Here is a 22,674-nt window from a genome sequence, read left to right as displayed (position 1 = left end):
AACCTTTTGATCTATCCTTACATCTGTGCATCACTTGATCACAATCGTGTGTTATTTTGGTCCAAAGCAGTTTTTTTTACAGTAACTGCGATCCAAAAAAACATACACTGGATTCTGTTCGTGGTCTTCATAGAGAGAAAAGCTAGATGCAAAGTAGGAAAACGCCTCAGTCTGTAGTTGTTCAGCTGGGGTTGCTTTCTTTCAGCCTTTAGAAAATTATTATCCTTACTTTAATAAGGAAGTTTCCTGGGATGGAGATCTCATTGTTTTTTATTGGAAAAACAATGAGATTGTGTTCAGGAAATTTTCCCGATATGGTTTTGTTTTCGACACCCTCTGGTCTCTGATCAGAACTTAACTTTGTGCACATGCAAAGGTCTTCCTTCCTCCCGAGACCTCTCCACGTCTCTGCGGTGGCCTCAGCGGTCTTCCATGGAGGAAGGACAGCACTGACCCAGACAGGAAAAGACTCAATAAATTGGTTGGTAAAACTGCCTCCATGGAGGAGGTGGTGGACCTAAAGATGTAGGTTAGGCTAACTTCCATTGTGAATATCGCCTCCCACCTCCTGCAACACAGTTCAGGAGCTCCTTGTTTTTGTCCTGGTTGGCTGTGACTTCTCCTGGATGCCCCGCCCCCTGAGACAGTCACAGCTGCCTGGAATCACTAATTTGGTTCAGTATTTAAGGATGTTCTCTGTATCTGATCGTCTTATTTGACTTGTTGTAAACGTACGTTCCTGGTTTGTTTCCCCACCATTTGAGGCTATCATTTGTTATCAAATCTCCACTTGATCTGTTGAAGTTTTTCCTGGTCCTCCTGTGTTTTTTTTATTTTGTTTTAACCAGCCAAACGGTGCGTCTTCAGACAAACCCTCCTCCACCCTTGGTGTAGGAAGGAACGCCACTGCAGGTGAGTCCTAAAATCTCCAAGTGTCAAATCTCTTGAACTCTTCTCATGAGCATCCCTGCACAGCAGCTGTCTTATTGCTTTTTGCAACTCCCACCGCAATTATTGAGTCACCTCTGCATATATGACATTTCCTTTGCAAAGATCTGCTTTTGAGTATTTTGTACGTGTTATGCAAACTGCTGATGGCCTGGAGTTTCCCCTGTTGGCATAAATAAAGTCTGATCCTCATCCCACAAAATAACCTCTGGGATGTTTGGGATCTGGGAATGTCTGGAAAATTATGAAAGGCGGCTGACATCAAGGTTGTGTCCAAAGACATGACTGCTCTCTATAACTCCTAAAAGACTATTGCGGAAATATCCAGCGCCCAGGATGTTAACAAAGACTATTTCTGAATACATTGTGCTCTGATGATGAAAACTTGGATAATTTACAAAAACTATAAGTTTATTTATTTTTAATGACAAAGCATTCAAATGCAGTGCATTGTGGTTTATATTCCCCAATCTAGTGAGGGTTGGCGCACACTTGTAAATTTCCAGGCTACTGGATTTTGGAATTGTATTTTCAGACGTCCAGAAATATTGTGCTCTAACCAGGGAGGAGTGAATTTGGACAAAGGCTAGGCTCATTCAGACTTAATCAAGCCCTATTGTTTTCTTTAACACTAAACATCCAAGGACCAAGAGGCCTTCACTGCTCTCCTTCCAATTCACTCAGACCAGCACTTAAATCTGCTTTTGCTGTCTTTGTCAGAGTTCAAATGCTCTTGCTATTGCCCACATTTTTCTGGCTTGTTTTTTTTTTTATTTTGTTTTCTTTTGTTAAATAAATTTTTTTCACCATGATCAATTTTTCTTTTTCCCCAAGAACGCTTGTCTGTAACAAATCTGTTATCGTAGCTCTGCTCCTGTTGTCTCTTTCTGCGGCTTAATGTTTTGATTTCTTCTCTTACTTCAGCATGCATCCCTACAGAAAAAGGGTTGAGCGTGTCTTCTGTGACCAATTCTGTCCCTTGATCTTCATTTCTCTTCTTCTTCTTCTCTGGGCTTTCTTATCTACAGCTCATGTTATGTAATGTTCCACACATTTTCTTTCTTTATTTCCAGTTTTCATTTTTCCAGTGCAAGGCCATTCAACCCTTGCATGAGGTTTATGTTTTTATTGATTGCTCTTTGTATTTTTTTCACTCCCTGAATGTCTGTTTTAATGATGTGTATGTGAAAAAGAATCATTAATAACATTATTTAGAACCTGCTTGAACTTGGATACTCATTAAGAAGTGAAACAAGTGCAGCTCAAGGAGGTGAACCAGCTGAGGTTAGGAAGGACTGGCATAAAGATGACATCTGAAACTGTAACAAATTCTGATGGTTTCCCATATTTGCATTTTTTTTTTTCATTAACACAGTGCCTGCTTTCCTTTGCAAAAGTCTGATTCAGTTGGTTATCTCATGTTTTATTGTCTTTTTCACGTCTTTTCTTTGTGCATTACTTTATTGTATGCAATTATGATAGATCTTTAGACATCACAAACCAAAAGATAAAAATAAAATTGTATTTCTTATCTTTGATCAGTGACTCTGAAAGCAGAAAAGTTCCCACAAAACATGAATGAAAATGGTCTGAAAAGAGCAGAAAACTGTCAATCCGACTGGAGGTGATGCATAAAGGATTTGATCTTTTCATCCTTCTCCTGATCTGCAGTGAATTTAAAACAATTCTTATTTCTGCTTTGCTTCTCTTCAAAACATGTTGGTGAGAAATTAATAACAAAAAATATGAATTTGTTCTGTGACTAGAAAACGTATTGGGCTGCAGTGAGGAGCTGAGTTGCTGTTTTTCTCACATTACAGTTCCTTTTGCTCCACAGTATCCACTTTTATCCTCCACTTTTTTTGTTTCCTTTTATTTTCTCACAACAGATATTATAATATATTGTTATTTGTTCCCTGCGTGTTGCAAAGCTAAATGTTTGTCTGGAGAGCAATTCTTTCTTTCTTTTGCATTTTTCACAAATGCAGCGACAGCATTATTAAGATACCATAATTTCCGGACTACAGAGCGCACCTGATTATAAGCCGCACCCATTACATTTTTAAAGGATAAAACATTCTGTACATCCATTGTCTATAAGCCGCATGCGCCCACATTTAAACATGTGTTGTAGAATGAGGATGTGTATGTGCTGAAACCACACTGCAGGGTGTGTAAGAAAGAGGGCAGAGCTCCTGCAGCGGAGGGAGGGGCGGAGGGAGGGGAGAACACGTGCAGCGCAAGAGGGAGCGTTATCACTCTTGCGCTGCTCCCACTCCTTCCTCACATACGCAGTCTGCTGACACATATACTCATTCTACAACACCTATATAGTTAGTTCATTAGTTAGTAGTTACTGTATTTGCTAATAAAGAATGGTGCGTTGTAATTATTACTTGCAAATTATTCATTGGCAACACTGCCACCGGGGTATTTTGGGGGGGGGTACCACGACACAGCAACTTCTGCTGCTTCATCACCACGGTGATCACAAGTCCCACACCGTCACAGCTCTACTACAAATGGTGCCTGTGATGCGGCATTAACACTGCAGCAATATGGTAGTAACAGCTATAACGGGGCTGGTTAAAAAGAAACATATTGGTAAAAGTCACTGAGAGAGAAAAAAAAAAGTCTCTGAGAGCCGCAGTAACTTATAGGCGGGTGTGCGCCTCCTGTGCACTTAAACCATGGAAGTCTTCCTCCTCAGTGTCGGATTGGAAAGGCGCCAAACGTTCTTCGCCACGCTCTCTCTCTGTGTCTCCATCGTTGTCGCTGTCAGTGTCCCTCTGAGGTAAATTCTCTCCTGAGCTCACGCTGTCCTCTTCATCGCGCAGCAGACCGGCTTTTCCAAACCCGTTGGTGATGGTGGATTTTTTTTTCACACTGCTTTTAACAATTGCTTTTAACTTGAAAGCCGCAGGGCTCGACATAGCCATTTGTCCGCTAGCCCGGTCCTGTTTCTCGAGCAGTGCGGACCACAAGATTTTATTTTTCACTTGTCCGCTCGGGCCACTAAAATATCTAACGGTTAATATATTTTTCACCTTTTTCAATAAAGTATATTTTGCAAAAACTTGTCGATTTAACCTCGTCTTCATCGCTTTGAAAGTTTGACGTCCGCAATGATTGTTTTGGTCACGTGCTGCGCACTCCGCATCCATCGCAGCAACTTAATGGCGCGAAAAATTGCTTGTAAAGTTGGACAAGGAGACATCAAACGCACAGAGATGTTTCTCAAACCTCCCCAAGCTGGCCAAACTCCAGGAAAGCCAACCAAAACAAGTGCAGAAGGGATCGGCAAGAAAAGAAAGCTAACAGACGAGGAGTTGAAGGAAAGGGACAGAGAATATGACCGGACCAAGAGGTGCAGACGTTCCTATCACATTGGCCTGACAAATGGACGTGGCTTGAATATGATCAAGAAACCAAACTTGTATTCTGCAAGATCTGTAGGGCCCATTCATCCTACGCTGACAAGTAAGTAAGCAACTTAATTTTTAATTACCTCCGCTTGGCGTCGGACGCTTCAGGCTTCCACGGCGCGTTAAAATATAATAAACGCAAACTTCGTCGGCTATTAACCCGCTTATACCATGGTTAGTCCTTAATTCTTGTTTTTTTTTTTTTCCGATTTGGATCGCTTTTCTCACAAAAAGCGGACGGTTACGTGATGCGGCGCGATGATGATATGTTACAGTGATGGTATGTTACGGTGATGCGGGGCATCTGCAGATTCGGCGCGATCGTCCCGATGTGTTGAATAAAGCATCAGTTCAGAGGGAAAGTTCATCTCTTACCGCTTGTTTTTGTCCAAATGATGAAGCAAAAGGTTATTTTAAAGAAACCAGCGCAGTGATTCAAAACATTTAAGCTAGCTGACCGGAACTTCTTTGTTCACCATGCGGTTATCAGATTTTAATGCATACCCAGCAGCCAATCAGAATCGAGAATTCTACCGGTATATGAATGAATGAATGAATGAATGAATGAATGAATTACTAACCAGTGTATTTCATTGACGCATTTTTTTCAGGGATTGTAGTCTTTTCAAGGGTTATGTTGCAGACCGAAGCACTGGCTTCGATGCACACCAGAAGAGTGTGGCACACCAGCGCTGTGTACAGCGTCAGAAGGTAGCAGATGGGGAGCAGTCTCCTGTTCTCGCTGGTGTCCATCGGAATGGATCAATAGATCCTAGATTCCAAAAACAGATGGAAAACATGATGCACGTGGCCTATTACATTGCCAAACGAGAGAAGTCATTCACAGACTTCCCAGATTTGGTGGAGCTGTGTAAAACAACAGGATCAGACATGCCCCAGTGGTACCGCTCGGACAAGGCTTGTGCCAGGTAAGCATCTAATGAATTATGAACAAATAATACAGAACCTTCATTTAATAAATTGAAACAATTCCAAATTTGATCTCTTTGTTTTTTATTTTGAAAAATACTGATATCACCCAATGTTTTGCAGGTTTCTTGTTAGCATATATGACCAGGAAAGGGCTGAGATGCTCGATCAGCTTAGAAGAGCTCGGTTTATTAGCGTGTGTATTGATGGCGCTACAGACACAGGCAAGCTAGAGAACGAGATTGTGTATGTCAAGTTTTGGAATGACAAAATGGGAGTTCTACAGTGTTTCCTTGGAATAGAAGACGTAAAGTTTGCAAACGCCGATGGAGTAATTCAAGCCATCGACACTGGTAAGTAGTAAAATTTTCAGCAAGTTCTGAGACAATAACGCATACTTAGATGTCATATTGTATTGTTCTTTGTAATTTTTCAGTTTTCAGTCCTGGTCATCAACAAATGACTGCTTATCTTTGTTGACTTTTGTTAGATAATCAGTTCTGTTTTGTCAGATACTTATATTTTGTTTTTTGTTTTAGTTTTCAAAGAAGCTGGGATCCCAGACTGGCGTGAGAAGATCGTCTTCCTAGCTGCCGATGGAGCTTCAGTGAATATGGGTAAAAAGAATGGGGTTGCTGCGAAGCTGCGGCGTGAAGTGGAATATTTATTGGCAATTCACTGCATTGCTCACCGTCTCGAGCTGGGTGTGAATGACGCTGTACGTGAAAACCCCCAACTCAAGAGGCTGCAGGAAGTGTTAGTGTACCTTTATGAGCAGTACGATTACTCCCCAAAAGCGCTGAGAGAACTGAGGATGCTTGGGGAGGCATTAGAGGAGAAGGTCCTGAAACCCACCACTCTGAAGGGTGCCAGATGGCTGCCCTACATACACAGGGCTACAAAGGTAAATTATTTGAAATGTCACTCAAAATTGATCAGTATGGTCAGTTAGAACAAGTGCAACAATCTTAGACTGCTAACAATAATCTGCTTATTCCCTCTTGTTTAAATAATCTTCATTGAAATAATGTTAAATAATATTAAATATTAGCACATTCATAACTTTCTTCAATTTATATGTTTACAGATTCTCTGCACAAGTTACAAGGTCTTTGTCGCCCATTTTGAGGACATGGTCAGTTCTGAGCGTAGACCCCAACCGAGTGCCACTGTAATGGGCAGAGCTATGAATATCTTGCGATATTTGAAAGATGCAAAGAATCTACAGTTCATGCATTTCTGGTGTGATGCTCTGGAGGTTCTGAAAATATTGAGTGAACAGTTTCAGAGGGACAATCTGACACCAGGTTAGTATGCTGAGCTCAGTATCCTTGACCACCATCAAAGACATACAATTGAACTTTTGTTTTTAAATGTTATTTTCATGTTCAACTAAACATGTATTCATGCATGCAATGTTTTATATTTTCTAGGGGAGGCTGTTCAGTATCAAGAAGCCTGTTGTGCAGGTCTGATTGAGTTGTCCCTTCAGCCAGGAGTAGAACAGTCAAAGGTCATTGGCAGCATTACCTCCTTCAGCAAATATCAGGGTGTTGAGTTAACCAACATCAGTGCAGACACACTCAAGAAGGAGAGAGAGGAAATTACAGGTAAACTTAAAACTAACTTAACTTAAAATTATAAGACAAGCTCTGACTCCTGCATTAGAATGTGGTAAGACTTTCTAATATCACTAATCATTTGATGACTAATAACCATGTCGTTGATGGGTCTTTAAACTCCACTTACTCACTGATCATTTGGATGTTTTATTTTCAGAAACCATGATCGATCACCTCCAGAAGCGTCTCGGTGATCTCTACTCCAACAGTGTTATTTCAAAGTTTAGGGCTCTAGATCACACATTGTGGCCCGAACTGGATAATGATAAACATTCCAAAGAAGCCTTTGTGCTTCATGGCAGAGATCAGATAGGTGGTTTGGTGGAACACTATGAAGAGGTGTTCAAGCGCCATGGTGTTGACCCTGGATCCGTGCTTCACCAGTTCCGTCTTTACAAAACGTGGGCCAAGAACTGCCAGACATCCATGAGGAACACACTCATCACTGTTCCAAAAATAGGTTGGTTGCTTGGTTGTGTACAATTTTTGCTACTGTTACATGTTTAGACCAACAAAGAAGTAAAATGACATTTTGTGTATCTTATGAATATCCTATTGCATTAGCAGTGTTTTGACTTTTTTCAGACTTTTTTTCAGAAATGCATTGTCTAATACCTCTAATATCTGGTTATAAACAAAAAGTAAATCTTGAATTGTTCAATAATTTCTTACAGAGGATCTTAAGAAGAGGTTTGATGCTCTGGCCATACTGATGGAGATTTATGTCGTTATGTCCGTGAGCACTGCCATGTGTGAGCGTGGCTTTTCTTGCATGAAGAGAGTGAAGTCCGACTGGAGGTCCTCCCTCACCACCATACAAGTGAACCGACTCATGTATATTTCCTTGGAGGGCCCAACATGTGACAAGTTTGTTGCTCTGAACTCAGTAAATTATTGGTGGGGCGCGGCTGTGAGGAAGCCAGGCTTCACTGCTTGGAAACAAAGAATCGAACAGCCAACTGATGAGGAGCTGGAAAGAGAGCTAGAGGAGATAGACAGAGAAATGGAAGCAAGCCGAGATGCTGAAGATGCTGCTAGAGAGAGGTTGAATCATGTCACAGAGTCTAAGGAAGATAAGGAAGGAGTGGATAGAGAGGCTACTGAAGATGCTTAAGAGAGACTGAAGCATGAATCTCAGACTCAAATGCAATAATAAATGATTTAATGTCAAAGTACTAATTTTGTTTTCCTTTACAACGCTGTAAGCAGTAAGTATTTCCTGTCAAAAGCTGAATGATCTCAGTAATTTAATTTTATTTAATTTTTCAATTATTTAATTTAATTAGGTCACTAAAGTAACTAAAAAGTAAATGTAGCTTTGCAACAGTAACAAAAAGCTGAACTGCTGTGCGCGGTGTCGGGCCAGTAACTTTCAAAAACTACTGGCCCTGTGGGCCAGTGCAAATTTCTGGGCTATGTCAACCCCTGAGCTGTGTCAAATGCATTTCTTCTTGCATTTTCCGTGATGAGGGTCTGTTCGTGTCATTCATTCACAAAGCAGGAATTTACATTAAACGTCTTCTATCCCCCGTCTCACTCTTACACTTTCTGCTCGAGCGCCCCTAGGGGTCGTTAGAAAATATGCATAAAAAAGGAAAAAAATGCATAGATTAGCCACATCCTTGAATAAGCCGCAGGGTTGAAAGTGTGTGACAAAAGTATCTGCTTATAATCCGAAAATGGAAATCTCAAGGTATATTTCTTTGTTTTACACTAGAAGAACTGTTATAGTTATTCTCTGAATTTATATTAAAAGATTAATCACAAGCTGCAGATTTAGTAAATGCTTAGTGGTTCAACTTAGTAACTTATTTTTTCTTTTTTCCTCCTTTTGGCTTACTTCAGTTATTGTGTGAACCTCTGGGTGTCGCTGTTGCATCCTAATTCAGCCGCGTCCTAATCGCTGTCCGTGGTCCTGAAAATCTGCAACAGAGCAATGAAACCCACAAAGATGCAAACTGCATCTTCAAGTCTTTACATTAAATATTTTAATTTACAGCAAATACAATAAGGAATTTACACACTTTCATAGATGGAGCAGCATGAGGCTAAGTTAATACTCAATAATGTCCTTGTATGCTTTTGTTGGTAATGGAGCAGATGTTGACACACTGCAAAGGTAAACGTGACTTATAGTTTTAGTATTTAAATTGTTTGGGCTCATTTACTTTAAATGTTTATAAAAAATTGTGAACAATATTTTACTCTTTTTTTTTATTATTTTAATAAAGCTTCACAATTTATGCAAACAGTGGCGCATTTATCTGCTTAGTTTCACACATTGTTTTTTAATTATATATTCAAATCTTTTAATATAAAATATTTTGATGTTGTATTATATCCCATTATAAAACATTAAGATTGTTTTAAATGAATTTGAATTATTATTTTAATTATATTTAGTATATTTTGTTTTAACCGTTCGTCATCAGGGCTCATATTGTGAAAGGACTAACCGGAAGTCTTCAGCTCGGTAGATTTGAACCGGCACTGGCACACAGAGGATCAGCTGCTACAGTCCGCTGGCTTCCAGTGAAGTTCAGCCTCTGCGCGGCGGCTCCTTTGGAACGGCGCGCGCGCGCTGAGACGCGTCACGTTATTCGTCGGAAGTTGACCGCACCGCAGTTTGAGCCGCGCGCGCCGACAGCAGACGGCGGCGGTGCAGCCTGCAGGGACTCTCGCCGCGGTTAACGACGCTCGCTCCTGGATGTAACGCTTCATAACCCTGTTTCCAACCGGCAGCAGCAGGGCACGCGCCGAACGAAAGTTTCCGTTTGTTTGTTTTGTCCTCTTGGATGACCGAGAGCGCACTTGGCGGTGGCCGTTCCTTTCCGCGAGCTGACCGGGGCTGCGGACGCTGCTGGGTGGCTGAGATGCTTGCTCGTGTCAAGTTCCAGGTGTGGAGGTCAACGACGATGTCGGGGGTCGCTGGTTTTGGGAAATGATTACTGGCTGCATCGACGGTGAAATAATGGTCAGAAGATGCCTCGTGACGTTCAAACCGTTCAGGTAGGAGACAAAGCGGCAGATGTGTCCCCGTCCCTCAGCACGTGCCTGCTTCACGCGCGTTCACCTTTACTCAGCATCCATCCTCTCATCACCGACACACATGTCCACTTCCGTAGTGAAGCCCTGGAAGAATGCATCGCAGCGGGGAGGCTGTTTACACACGCACACACTGAAAGGTCTGTCTTTCTGTTGGATCAGATGGATAAAGAGACTGGACAGACATGGGGGGGGGGGGGGGTGCATGCATTGCTGGTTGCTGTTTCTTGATTTGTCTTTGATTATGAAACTGGAGATTTCTTCACATCAAAGATACAATTAATTCATACATTCCCTCTCTGTCAAGCAATTTTAGGTTTATCAATGCACAGCGTCACCACTTCCTACACAACTCATGTCAGTCATCTTAAAATCCTACAAAGGTCTGAGCTAAGCAGGGATAAAAAAAATCTCCTAGATGAGTTTGTTTATTGGTTTTTGTGAGAAGTCCAAAGCTCCTGCTGGACCCTTTCACACTTCTGTCTTCAGTTTTTTTCGTTTTTTGATAACGCAACCAATTTAAAACCAGTCATGTTTCAAGGCGACACCCCAACCAAAAAGAAATCTAAAGGCAAACTAAATTAGTCCAATTTAATCCAAGCCATTTCAAATTAATTTGGGGTGCATTCAGAGCAGATTAGACCATTGGTTCCGCATCATTTGGTCCAGATGGAGCCCTGATTCTTACGTTTGGCCTGTATTCAGACCACCTTTTACCGGACATTCAAGAACCGAAGCTTGTAAACAAAACCACATGACTAGAGATCTCTTCAGTCATTGGCCATAAATTATGAGTTTGGGCAAAGAAACGAGAGAAAGAATAATGGAAGTCTTGTGCTTTGCAATCCTTGTCAAATTTTATATTTCGCTGCCAGTTTTGAACAACATCAGGTACACTTTTGACTTTGGTACAGCGGAGGCATGCTGCAAGGCGCCTACTGAGTAGATGGCAGCTAAGACTGTACGCTGATGAGTGTTTATGGCATACTGGATGTTGAAAGAAAAACCACGATAAGCAATGTGGATCACGGTCAAAGTTGTTTTAATGAGCCTCTATTCATCTGACCACATGTCTGAGTTGCTGGAACCGTTGCCATGGTTTCTATGTTCCTACTTTGCCGTTTTGTTCCAGTTGTTCCGCTCTGAGCACGGAACCTATTCAGCCGGAGGAAACTCGGAGCGAACAGAAGCTCAGTCCAATCGGAAATGAACTGAGACCACCTTGGTCCATTGATGATCAGATTATCAGAAGGTGAAATGCCAAAGTGTTGAAACTTCCTGGAGAACCAGACCCAGAAAAGTCTGCCGGTACTGGTTGGATTTGAGAGAAAGAAAATAAAACGCACAACAGAAGAACATCTGAAAAACGAGAAGAAAAGTTGATCACTTTAAAGTTGCGGAATGATATAAGCCAACACTAGAACATCTGAGAAATAAAACCTTGTTAGTAACTGGAAACTGACATAGAATGAGTATCGTACAGATCGCGGATCAGCCATGATCCTTTGCCCCCTAGTGTGACAGCATCACCTGTACGTTGGAAGAGAGTGCTACTTTCATTGTCCTTAAGAATACTTCACAATACATGTACCACACACACGACAATGGTCCGTTTTCATGACGTCCCTTAAGGTGTTCGTACAAGCCTCAAGGGAACTGCAAGACACACCTGTGCTAAGATGCAGCTGCTCCTCTATATGACTCTCCGTGGACCCAGACAACCCAAAAACATGCAGAACCCGTACGGGTCAACCCTCCGTACGGTTGTGACTAAGGCTTTACCAACACCCTGAGCCATGCAAAAACAACTGGCCTAAATAAAATTAAGGTTTTGTATGATGTATTATTAAAGAAGAGTTCATAGGAAAGGTTTCTTTGAAAACAGCAGGAATAACGCCTCCAACAAGGCTCATCCACGCTAGTAAGGGTCTCTCTACCTGGGGCCAAAATCTGATGAATGGTGTGTGTGTGTTTGCTGATAGCTCATCTCTCCCCTGATCCTATTATAAGAAGTGGAGCGTTTTTGCTTTAAGCCTGTTAATTAAAGACTTGTCAGGCAGGACCAGAGCCTCTTCCTTTCCCATCACCTATCTAGCGGCACTGGGGAAAAACGGCTAAATGATAGGAGTAGAAACAATGGCCCTGGGAAAGCTGCCGTTCGCCCACATCAGCTGATTTTGCTTCTTTTCCTCTCCATCAGTCACCCTTCCTTCCAAACAAGGCTGCCTTTAACCCTGTTCTATTCACACACAGACCAGATTCATTATTTGATGGATGAAAAGAATATAAAAGGCGCACAAAAAGACCTAATGGTTATCTGTTAAATAAACCAATTTTCTACCACGTCCTTTGTGTAACCCCTTTATCTTTGGTAACCTGCTGCTGGCCTCACTCGCTTTATCTCCCTAAAGTAATAAGGCTCTGAGGAAGATGATGAAAAGCAAACAGTAGGTCATCTGAAGAGAGTCTACGTTTGTTGTAGGTGAGGACAGATTTTGATCTTTAGCCTTCGTTGACCAGATGAAGCTGGATACGTCGAAATAGGTAGAAGTAAGCTGTAAGTGTTTGACGGGCTCATTTTCATGTCAAATGATGGTCCGTGTTACGACACGGGGGCCGCCTGACAGTGATCGAGCTGTTCTAATATACCCTGCAGGATGGCTAAAAGGAGGTGTGTGGTGGGGGGGGGGCATGCTTTACTATTTTATAAAACTACAGTTTCAAGGCAGCGACAGAGTTAAATGTGTGGGATAAATTGGTATAAAGCTTTACTGTATTTACTGAATTCTTTGCAAACTTTAGGAAGGGGTACGACTTATACTCAGGAACGAATTAAATGTGTTTTTCTTTTTAACCCTTGTGCTATCCTAGGCACACATTGGGAGTTGGGTCATCTAGACCCACTAGACAGTGCGCTGAACCTTTTTTCTTCAATGATTTGTGATCTTCACTGGTGTCCATGGATTACATGAAATCTTTCTACCTTTATCCACCTTTGTCATGGTAGGGAGAACACGTCAATGTAAGGGTGGGGTCATCTAAGATAGCACAAGGGTTAAATAAATATTGGCTCATTTATTCGTTATTTCCCCACTAACAACCGCTAGAGGGCGCTATAGGTGTGTGCATCAGTATTTGCTACGAACAGAAATGCAGAAGCGCCGTCCAAAGCAAATATGGAGGAGAATCTGACCGCTCTCCTAAACATTATATTTATCTTATTAGCATTGAGACATTATTCTTATTTTTCTCTCCTCAGACTAATGCGGGACAACAAGTCCTCAAACTGGGTCACAGATAGGGAAGTTCCGCCAAAAGCGCCATCATTCAGACGCAGCACCTGCACTAGATGGTGAAGCTCACCATCCTGGGAGAGTCTCTGAATGCATTGATTGTAAATGAGATGTAGTCGATGATCACATCTGCAATATCAAATTTATGAACATTTTTTTGGACATGGATTGAGCATCAAATCTGACATACCTCATAAAAGAGGCAGTGGACGCAAATGTGACCCGTCGCGAGTTTCTCCCAAAAGTATGACTAATATGATTTTTTTTTTCTTTATTATACATTACAGTCCGAAAAATACAGTACAACCTTTGGTGCAAAGTGAGGGAAGATTTGCCTCACACTAGAACGACCACTGACATGCTGGTGTAGGTACCATAACCATTCGGCCTGCAACAACCGTTCATGGTCCTTCGAGTAGTGCTGACGTCACATTATGTGATTGGCTGTCCGTTGGTCCGATGACGTATCGGATAGTGATTGGTCTGGACAAATTACGAGACTACCATAGAAGAAGAAATAATGCGGTCCGTTGTAAACAAACAGAGCTCTGATATAGAGCAAGATTATCTTCTGAACGTGCTTTTATGATTGTTTTGATTATTATTAAGTGCATTTGCAGCCGAACGGACTGTGAACCCTTCTTCAAAGCACCTTCCCTGCCTGCGAACATGAAGCTATGAGACTCCAGCTGCTCAGCTCAGAGACACGGTTCACTTGTGTGGAGCAGCCGGTTCATTCCAACAGCCACAGATCTTTATACAAAGTGGGTTGTTGCAAAATCCCTCTATAAACACTACAAAGAATAATGTCAGACACAACTTCTGAAGGAGAATGGCTTCAGGTCACAAAAGGAAATGTGAAATGAAAATTTGTAGAACCCGATCAGATCTCCACGCTACGTAGTTTGTCCAAGTGGGGTTACCGTAGTGTGACGTTATCCTCAGTCGAAAGGACCCCGAATGGTTATTGCAGGCCGAATGGTTTGGGTACCAACACTGGCACTTTCAGTTCAGAAGTATAAATCTGACTGCAACCTGCAGAAAAGCCCTGCAGCAACATGCTAATGTCTGCAGGTTGGCATCTTTCTGGATGTGTGAAGCTTTCACATTTTTTTTATTTTTTTGCTTGCCTCTTGATTTAAATGGAAAGCTCCCACTTCTGTGCTGTATGCTTTATAGGAAACTGGAACTGACTTTGTTCTGATGCTAGCATGATAGATTCTCTGGAGACTGCCACCTTGCAAACCTCACGAGAATCCAGCTGCTTTGCATTGTAAGCATTTGTTACACAACAGGAGTCGAGATGAATAATTTGTTTGAATAAAGTTGGCACAGCAGAGATCAGTCTGTGTTTGAATCTCATTTGGAGGAAAACTGTGCAAGACAGTGTTTCATCAGCTTATCAGGGTGGAGTGACGATTCAGTCCTGCTTTGAGTCACCTTCTGGGTCCAGGTGAAGGCAGTGATGGATATTGTCCGGGTAAAAGAGGCCTTTGGGTTTTGCCATTGTGTTCCTAATTATTAAAGATGACGATGATGATAATTTTTTAATAGAAAATAATGTTTGGTGTTTATGACATGGATTTATTTAAGTTATTAAAAAAAGGCTATGAAGAAAATTCCCACCCTAACCCCTAACTACTAAAAAACTGTAGTGCGGCACTATGTAGTGCCCTGAATTTTAAAAACAATTTGGTCACCATGCTCACTTTTACTGCTTGCTTTTTTTTTTTTTAATGGCGGATATGATGGCATCGATTTCACAAAGTTAAAATCTAATTGATATGACCGTTTTGCGACGATTATTTATAAGTCCAATGTCTTTTGAAAATAAAAATACAGTTTATTGGTAAAAATTGTTCAGACGCAATGCATTATGGTCTATATTTGCCAATCTAATGTGCATCGATGCACACTGTTTTTTTTCAGGGACTTCTGGGAAAATTCTAGGGCAATCCATTTTGGAATTGTAGATTCGGATAGGACTACAAAATGGCGAACGCACTATGTAGTGAGTAGGGAAGGATTTCGGACACAACCCATGTGACCTCCCATCACCCAAAAACTATTTGTACACCTTTAGAAATTCCACAGTGCCACTAGTGGTTGACTGAAATACAGGCCACAGTGCAATAAAACAGAAAAAAATAACAAAACCCAAAGCAAACCAAAACCATTTTCCAATCCAAACCAAGAACAAGAATGGCTCCAAACCATTGACTATACATGGGAAAAAAAGGGCTGAGCCAGTGTGATGTCATCCATAAAAAATGGTTAACTTCCAGTTCTTACAAGCAAGTTTTTTCAAGATATGCAGATCCCACCATGTTGGAGCCAATTGTTGTCAGTAAGCAGTGATTGGTCCAAGTTGGTCTAGGTCAATGTTTCTATGGCAACCACTCTGGCCAATCAGGAGTGAGCTTGTTAGAAGTCCACAACTTACCTCTTGAAAGCAGGCTAGACCAAATTAACATTATCAAGAATATAGTAAAAAAAAAATAAGGTATCTGGACCAGAATGGTTATCGTGACCAATAGTATCGGTTTATTTCTCTATAGAGGACTGCAGGATTTTGGCTTCTTGGAGCCCAGCGGGTACTTCCTGTTTGGAAGACCAGGGCGATGGGGTTACTCAGTCCAGTTCTCATATACAGTCGATGGCTCCAACATCAGAGGTCAAGGGTTTTGTGTCATGATGTCTGTTTGGTTTTGGAGTTCCTGGAGGTCATCTGGGCAGAGACCCTTTTCATGCATGATGCATCTTCTTAACCCCATTCCAGGGTCACTGGGGTGCCTGAGCCTATCCTGGCTGCTGGTGAAGGCAGGGCACACCTGGACAAGTCGACTGTCCCAGGGCGGCAGAGCCACCTCCTTTATGCTAAATATTAAACAACTGGTCGTCGTTCATCCACGGCATCTGTAAAGCTGAAACACATTTTTCAACGTTTTTGTCAGTGTCGTGGGCCTTCGTCTTCTAGTAGAGTTTGATTAATAAAAAATGATTGAGCAGTATCTTCTCTTAGAGAATCAATTCACTTTGTTATGTCCATGAATTTATACTCCTCTAAAGTAATTTTTTAGACAAAACATTTAAAACAAGGCTAAATTAATTATCTGTCAGTAGTTTACCCCCACTTTATTTTATTTTTTTAGGCGATAGTAGAAATAAGTTCCATCAAGATTAAAGAATGAAAATGCTGCAGCCTTTCTAAAAAGGATGAGAGTCTGCAGGTCTTTTGAGGAAAAAGCTGCACCTGCCTTTAGAAATCAGATAAATTATGAAATTCATTAGGATTCCTGTGCAGCTGTGATCAGCCTGCGGTAATTATGTTCACTACACACTCAAACCATCATAATAAAGACTTTTTAGTGTCAACATCTTCCTGTATTGTAAAGCACATCACTTTGCTTATAAAGAAGTCCTTAAATTCACCTGAGTGTGCCGCATAGAGACATCCATCTTGGAGAACTGCATCCCCCCGATGTTGTGCCAAACCACCGAGCTCATCTAATTTCTCGTAGCATCATTAATTTAGGGAAGTTTGTTTGCGAGGCAGGAGAGTCTCTCGGTTTCAGGCGATGCTGGGAAAGTCAAGCGTGCTGGCTGTCGTCTTCTGAGAAGACGACATTCCCTGCTCATGTGGAGACAGTGGTTTGGTTTCTTCCGGATGTTTGGCCTCATGAATGACTCACTGAATCTTTAGCTGTGCTAAACCTAACCTCCACGTCCCAAAAACTTCAGGGAATCAGGGCGGACCGATTCACTGACCAGAGATGAACAACCGCAGATGCTGTTTTCTCCTGGATTCCTCCAAGTCTCGGTGTCTTTTCATCTGCTCTTATCATCTTAAAAATATTTCAAGAATTAAACATCTGATGTCTAAGCAGGACCTAGAAAAACCAGTTCATGCGTTCATCTTTAGGCGACTTGACTAAAGCTACAGACGCAACGAGCTTGTGACGTGTGTTCTAGAATGGGTGAAATGTGCATTCTTGAACGTGCATTTGGCCCATGGTGTTCATAAAGGACAAGAAGGGAGGGGCTTTTTCCTCTTTTCCGACTGTTTATTAGCAAACGTCCTACAGGTGGAATAGGCTTGGTGCAAAATGTCAAAGCGGTGAGTCTTGCTCCAGGCTTTTTCTTTTCACAGCTCTAAATTAAATGAAGTTTTAACTTCTCTTATCCCACAATGGGGAAATATGTTCTCTGCATTTGACCCATCCCCTGGGGTAGCGGTGAGCTGCAGACGAGCCGCGCTCGGGACACGACAGTTGGCTGGGGAGAGCGGGGATTGAACCGCCAACCCTTCGGTTGCTGGATGACCTGCTCTACTGCCTTGTGATATGTGAAAAACAGGGCGTCACAACTCCCACCTGGGACAAACCGCTATCATTAGTGTCTCTGCCACTATTGATTTTCAACCGGTTGGCATGAATTACAGAGGACACCCTCCTTACGTCAGAACCGAATCTGAGTCCCTGACTGGTCAGAGTTCGACCAGCTTTAACTTTTAACGCTCACGTTTTCTACGTAGAAACTGTAGTAGAAACGTGCGTGGCTAACCGCGATCGCAAGAGTTCTGAACGCGGAAGCCCAAAATGCACATTTACATTGACTTCCGTTGGAACTGGTCGCTTGAACGTGCGTTCCTGAGGCCGGTGTGAACGGAGCTTAACTGTGTTTTAACAGGACGACAAAAAAAAGTCAGGAAACTGCATAGGCCGGCACAATAAATCGCAAATTTATTGTTATCGCAATATGCATGTCGCAAAAAAACAGCGAAAACTCGCAGTAAATGGTTACTTAAGGCTTGGGTTTGGGTTTATTTAAGGCAGAGATTTGATTCTTTTATTAAAGTCTGCTGACAGATTTCTCTCTGAATCTCAATTCATTTTCCTTGCAGATGTCAAACAGCAGATGACAGACGTTTGACACAAAAGAGGCTCAAGAGATCTTCTGTCTGTTTTCACATTTTGACTCATTGTCTAAAAATGAACAAAATAAACATCACCTTGATTTATTCAAATGGTTAAACCTGAAATCTCACATCTCCGCTGCTCGCCTTTCCATTCATTTGTGATTTCTAATCAGTGATGCAGTTTTTCTGATTTCTGCAGCCCATTTGATCCAAACGTATCTGAGCTGAAAAAGCAGCTCGTATCTGGGAGGGTTGCTGGTGTGATTCCCATCGCCTGGCTGAATATTGGAGCATTTTTATGAGAACGTTAGACCATCTTTTACAGGTTTCTTTTTATGCAAATGCATTAAAATGATCTGATTTTAGATTTACAAATTCAATTAATACATTTCCACAAGTATTTATTTTCTAATAAATTGTGTTTTGATATTCATGTAGAAGGATTTGAATGGATGGATGAAACGTAGCAGTGAAGTTGTTTTTTGCCTGAAAAATACAAGAGATCCTCTAAAAAAATCAAGTGCAAGACTTCATGAATCAATCAATAATGCATGTTTTTACTGTGAAAATGGATTTGATAGATTGACCTTTTAAACTCAGCCCTTAGAGCCCAGCACATCATAATGGATTATAGTTTTTTAAACCTTGAAGTAAAAAAGTTTTCTTGCTTTAGATCAATAAAGACAGAACCTCCGTGTTTGAGTAAAGATGTTGTGGTAGCATGAAGCTCTCCTGAAATGTATGGAATCCTTTAGGTTTATAGAGGTTTAGAACATGGGTTTGTCTTGGTCTTGTTTGCGTTTTGATGGATGGATGCTTTAATGTAGTCGGTGCTGTTGAATGTCAGAGTTCAAGGAGGCTGAACTTTGAATGTGGAGACCTGCGCTCCACCTTCACTTCATAGGGAGCAGCACAAACCAAACGGCTGACGGGGCATCGCGCCCCACTGGAGGAAATTAGTGGTTTAAAGCCTTTACAGCAGTTGTCCCCAACCTTTTAAAAGCCGCGGACCGGTGTGACGTCATACAACGTTTTCATGGACCGGTCTTTAAGATTACAAGACGAACTCTGTACTTTTATTTTGACAGGCATATCATTGTACATCGCATAGGTCTCAGTATCCTCTCCCCTTCTCACACTCATGGTGCAAAAAAGAACTGTCTAGTAAATGTAGCTTTCAGGGGTTTTGGGAAGTGGAAGGCTCCTCTTCCGTCTCCGTTTTCCCCTTGGCAAAGAAACTTTCCAAAGATGTTTGTTTTTTACTCATGCTGCTAGCTCCTGGGTTTTATTTTAGCGGTAACCTATCACGTGACCAAGAAGAGCGCCTTGGCCTGTGGCAAGAGTGACGTAACATGTAACAGAGAATCTGGCTATTTTTCAAAATAAAACATCTTTCAGATTCCGAAATAAATTAAACAGAAGTAATGTAAGTTATTTATTCTGGTAATAAATGACTCAAGAACCGGTACCGGTCCATGGCCCGGGGGTTGGGGGCTGCTGCTTTACAGCAAAAAGCCCAAAAGGCTGATTTGATCGATGACTTTACTACCTTAGTCACAATTGCTCTTTTGGGTGGATTTGGTCAAACTTATGTGGGGGACATGGGTGACCCACATGAAATATTAAGGCCGTAGACTGCTTGGTGAACCTATAGAGAGAAAATGTATGTGCAAATTTTTTCAACGGGCATGCTGCCCGTGTTTTCCGCACTGTAAGCCACACTTGAAAGCCTTGATATTAAAAAAAGAACAACAGTCACCTTATGATCTGGAGCATCACTATATATTAGGGGTGTAACAATACGCTAAAATCTCAATTTGGTTTGATTCAGAGTTTCATAGGGCTCAGTTCGGCACATTTCGGTTTTGTACTGCTGTTTAACAAATCTGCCTGATATGAACTGCTATTTTATGATCTATTATTTTATTGTTATTTATTGTGTGTGTTTTGCTGCTGGACACATGATTTCCTCCCTTGGGAGATTAATAAAGTTTTAATCTATCTATCTATTTTCGGTATTTTTTCAGTACAAAAAAGGCAGAAAGAAATTACTTACAAACTGCAATAAATAATATTGACCCATGTAGGTGATCTGCTTATTAAAATAAGAAAAATTATTAGCTGCCAGGAACCAAAATCTTTGGATACTTAACACTGGCCTGAAAAAGAAAACATTTGAACTTGCACATTTTTTTTCTTGTAGACCTGATTGTTACAGTCGATGCCGTTTTAAGTTCATTAACAGGTTAGATGTGTTACTGTGTTACGCTATCTTTGTGTAACAATGTCAACACACAGCAATCCACTTACCCAGCTGTCTTTTCCCTTCATGGATGCTGACAACAAGGCGAGCAGCTGGGGGGGGAAAACAGAAAAAACATACCGAAACAGTACTGAAGTGAACCGAAACTGCCGTACCGAAACGCTTCGGTTCAACTGCGTGTATCATTACACCTTTACTATATATAGATTAATTATGGTTGTTTGGCCACGTAAACTGATGGAGAGGGGTCAGCAGATGCTGGAGCGCATAGTGCAAAGAGGTCGCCGACTTTCTGCACAGTCAAGAGTCACAGCTTCATGGAATGGGTTTCCATGGCCGAGCAGCTGCATCCGAGCCACACATCACGACCTAACCCACGCTGCCACTGGACTCTAGAGCAGCAGAGACGCCTTCTCTAGAGTGATGAAACACACTTTTCCATCTGGAAGAGTCTGGGTTTGGAGGTTGCCAGGAGAACGGTCCATTTGGGACTGCATTGTGCGGAGTTTGAGATTTGGTGGAGGAGGAATTAGAGTCCTGACCTGAACCCCATAGAACACCTTTGGGCTGAATTAGAGCGGAGACTGAGAGCCAGACCTTCTCCACCAACATCAGTGTGTGACCTCACCATTGCACTTTTGGAAGAATGATCAAAAATGTCTAGGAACACTATTTTTAACCTTGTGTACAGCGTTCCCAGAAGAGTCGAAGCTGTAAAAGCTGCAAAAGGTGGATCCACATCATATAGACCTCTGTGGTTTTATATTAATGGGACGGCACTACAGTTCAAATGCGAGTCAAGGCAGATGAGAGAATTCTTTTGGTTTCTATTATCTTTACAAATTCTTCACGATACACTTACCACACACACAACAATGGTATGTTCCATTTTCATGACTTTACTTGAGGTAGCCACACGAGCCTCAAGGGAACTGCAAGACACACTTGCGCTCCCCTGAAGATGACCCTCAATGGACCAGGACGCCTCAAAAAAACCCCACAGAACCCGTACAGGTCAACCATCCTGCACAGGTCAACCTCCCTTATGGCTGCATGCGACTAAGACTTCAGTCTTTACATTCATCACCAGGACTGTCAATCCCACTGTTAAAAACAAGAAATATTCAGTCTCCTGATAAATAAATGCTACCTCTTGGCAGATAGGATACAGGACAGAGCAATTACAGTGATATGTTTTGCCTCTAGGTAACCTCATATTTCGAGCTGCCAGCTTTTATCTTTGAGTCTTTTCTTCCTCTTCCTGTTTCCATGTGTTATATTAGAAATCATGACCGTTTGGCCGGCTGTGCATTAAGGGATAAACTGTGCTCTTTTCTTCTTAGAGCTCTCCTTCATCTATGCCCAGCGATAAAATAAAAACAGCAGCTTGTCTCAAGTGGCCTTTGGCTTTGCGATTCTTCTTTTCTGCTTGTGATCACAGCTTTATTTATGGTCTGCCTCCTGGAACAGATGCTTGTGTTTTCTTCCCTCCTTTAACTCATTCGGTCCCATAGCAACCCTCTCCCTCCCTCAGTTCTATGATGTTGATGCTTATCTTGCATAACTGTCAGCTTTTTCTCTCTTTTTCTGCTACATAGAGGTTTGAGTGAACTGCTTTTTTTCTAATTTCTGCTGTCCGTCTGTTTTCAGGATATTTGTGGTGGGAGTCGGCTTCTTCAGCCTGTGTTTTCTAATGACCTCGTTGGGGGGGCAGTTTTCAGCCAAAAGACTGGGAGACTCTCCTTTCACCATCCGGACAGAAGGTAAAGACCGCTGTGTGTTTTAAACATTGTGATCGTTCCACGAAAAACTGCAACTCCCCACAGTTCGTGTCGCAACGTTTGGCTGATACTGACAGGAAAATATTAACCTTTTTATTTTATTTGGTAAATCTTCAGGATATGCAAAATTATTCAACAGGACTCATCGAAAAAGATCAAAGTTCAGATATAAATAGAAAAATTGAAGCAATATAAAGTATTTACTCTGAGGTGTCGTGGTAGTATTATTATTTTTTCTCCAAAAAGCCAGCAGATGCTCCCTGAGCCGTAGCCTCCATGGCTTCAGGCTCTGTGAGCTCCAACCTGTTCTGGGAAGCCAATGAACAGCCTCCTTTAGTAATGAGTCTGGAATTGAGAGCTGGCATGAACAGCTGATCTGGAGGCCTCAGAAGCTGCTGTTGGTGTGACGCTTCAAGCCATTGAAGCTGGTGATCGACCCAAAAGCTGAC

The 22,674-nt window shown here is 41.8% G+C and overlaps 2 protein-coding genes across 4 annotated transcripts in view; both read left to right on the top strand.

Annotated features, from left to right (window-relative positions):
- Window positions 1–667: 667 nt before the first annotated feature.
- LOC101173907 (alpha-1,6-mannosylglycoprotein 6-beta-N-acetylglucosaminyltransferase B) overlaps window positions 668–22,674 on the top strand; it is a 169,874-nt gene continuing 147,867 nt past the window's right edge. For 2 of the 3 annotated variants that reach the window (XM_078954487.1, XM_078954486.1), the window contains exons 1-2: window positions 9,397–9,934; window positions 22,095–22,207. In XM_078954487.1, coding sequence (XP_078810613.1) covers window positions 9,867–9,934; window positions 22,095–22,207 — 181 coding nt within the window. In that variant the 5' untranslated portion in view covers window positions 9,397–9,866. Of the gene's footprint in view, window positions 913–9,396; window positions 9,935–22,094; window positions 22,208–22,674 lie in introns of those variants that run through there. The other variant, XM_078954488.1, reaches the window with a different exon arrangement.
- On the top strand, window positions 1,677–8,840 carry LOC144995003 (zinc finger protein 862-like). The gene is made up of 6 exons (XM_078954489.1): window positions 1,677–5,656; window positions 5,843–6,207; window positions 6,391–6,610; window positions 6,737–6,913; window positions 7,083–7,385; window positions 7,600–8,840. Exons 1-6 carry the CDS (start codon window positions 5,416–5,418, stop codon window positions 8,037–8,039), a joined length of 1,746 nt encoding a protein of 581 aa, XP_078810615.1. The 5' UTR covers window positions 1,677–5,415; the 3' UTR covers window positions 8,040–8,840.

This window comes from Oryzias latipes, chromosome 1 (assembly GCF_053564925.1).
Source record: "Oryzias latipes strain Hd-rR chromosome 1, Olatipes_Hd-rR_3.1".
Classification (NCBI taxonomy): domain Eukaryota; kingdom Metazoa; phylum Chordata; class Actinopteri; order Beloniformes; family Adrianichthyidae; genus Oryzias; species Oryzias latipes.
This window is presented reverse-complemented; position numbering and strand designations above follow the sequence as displayed.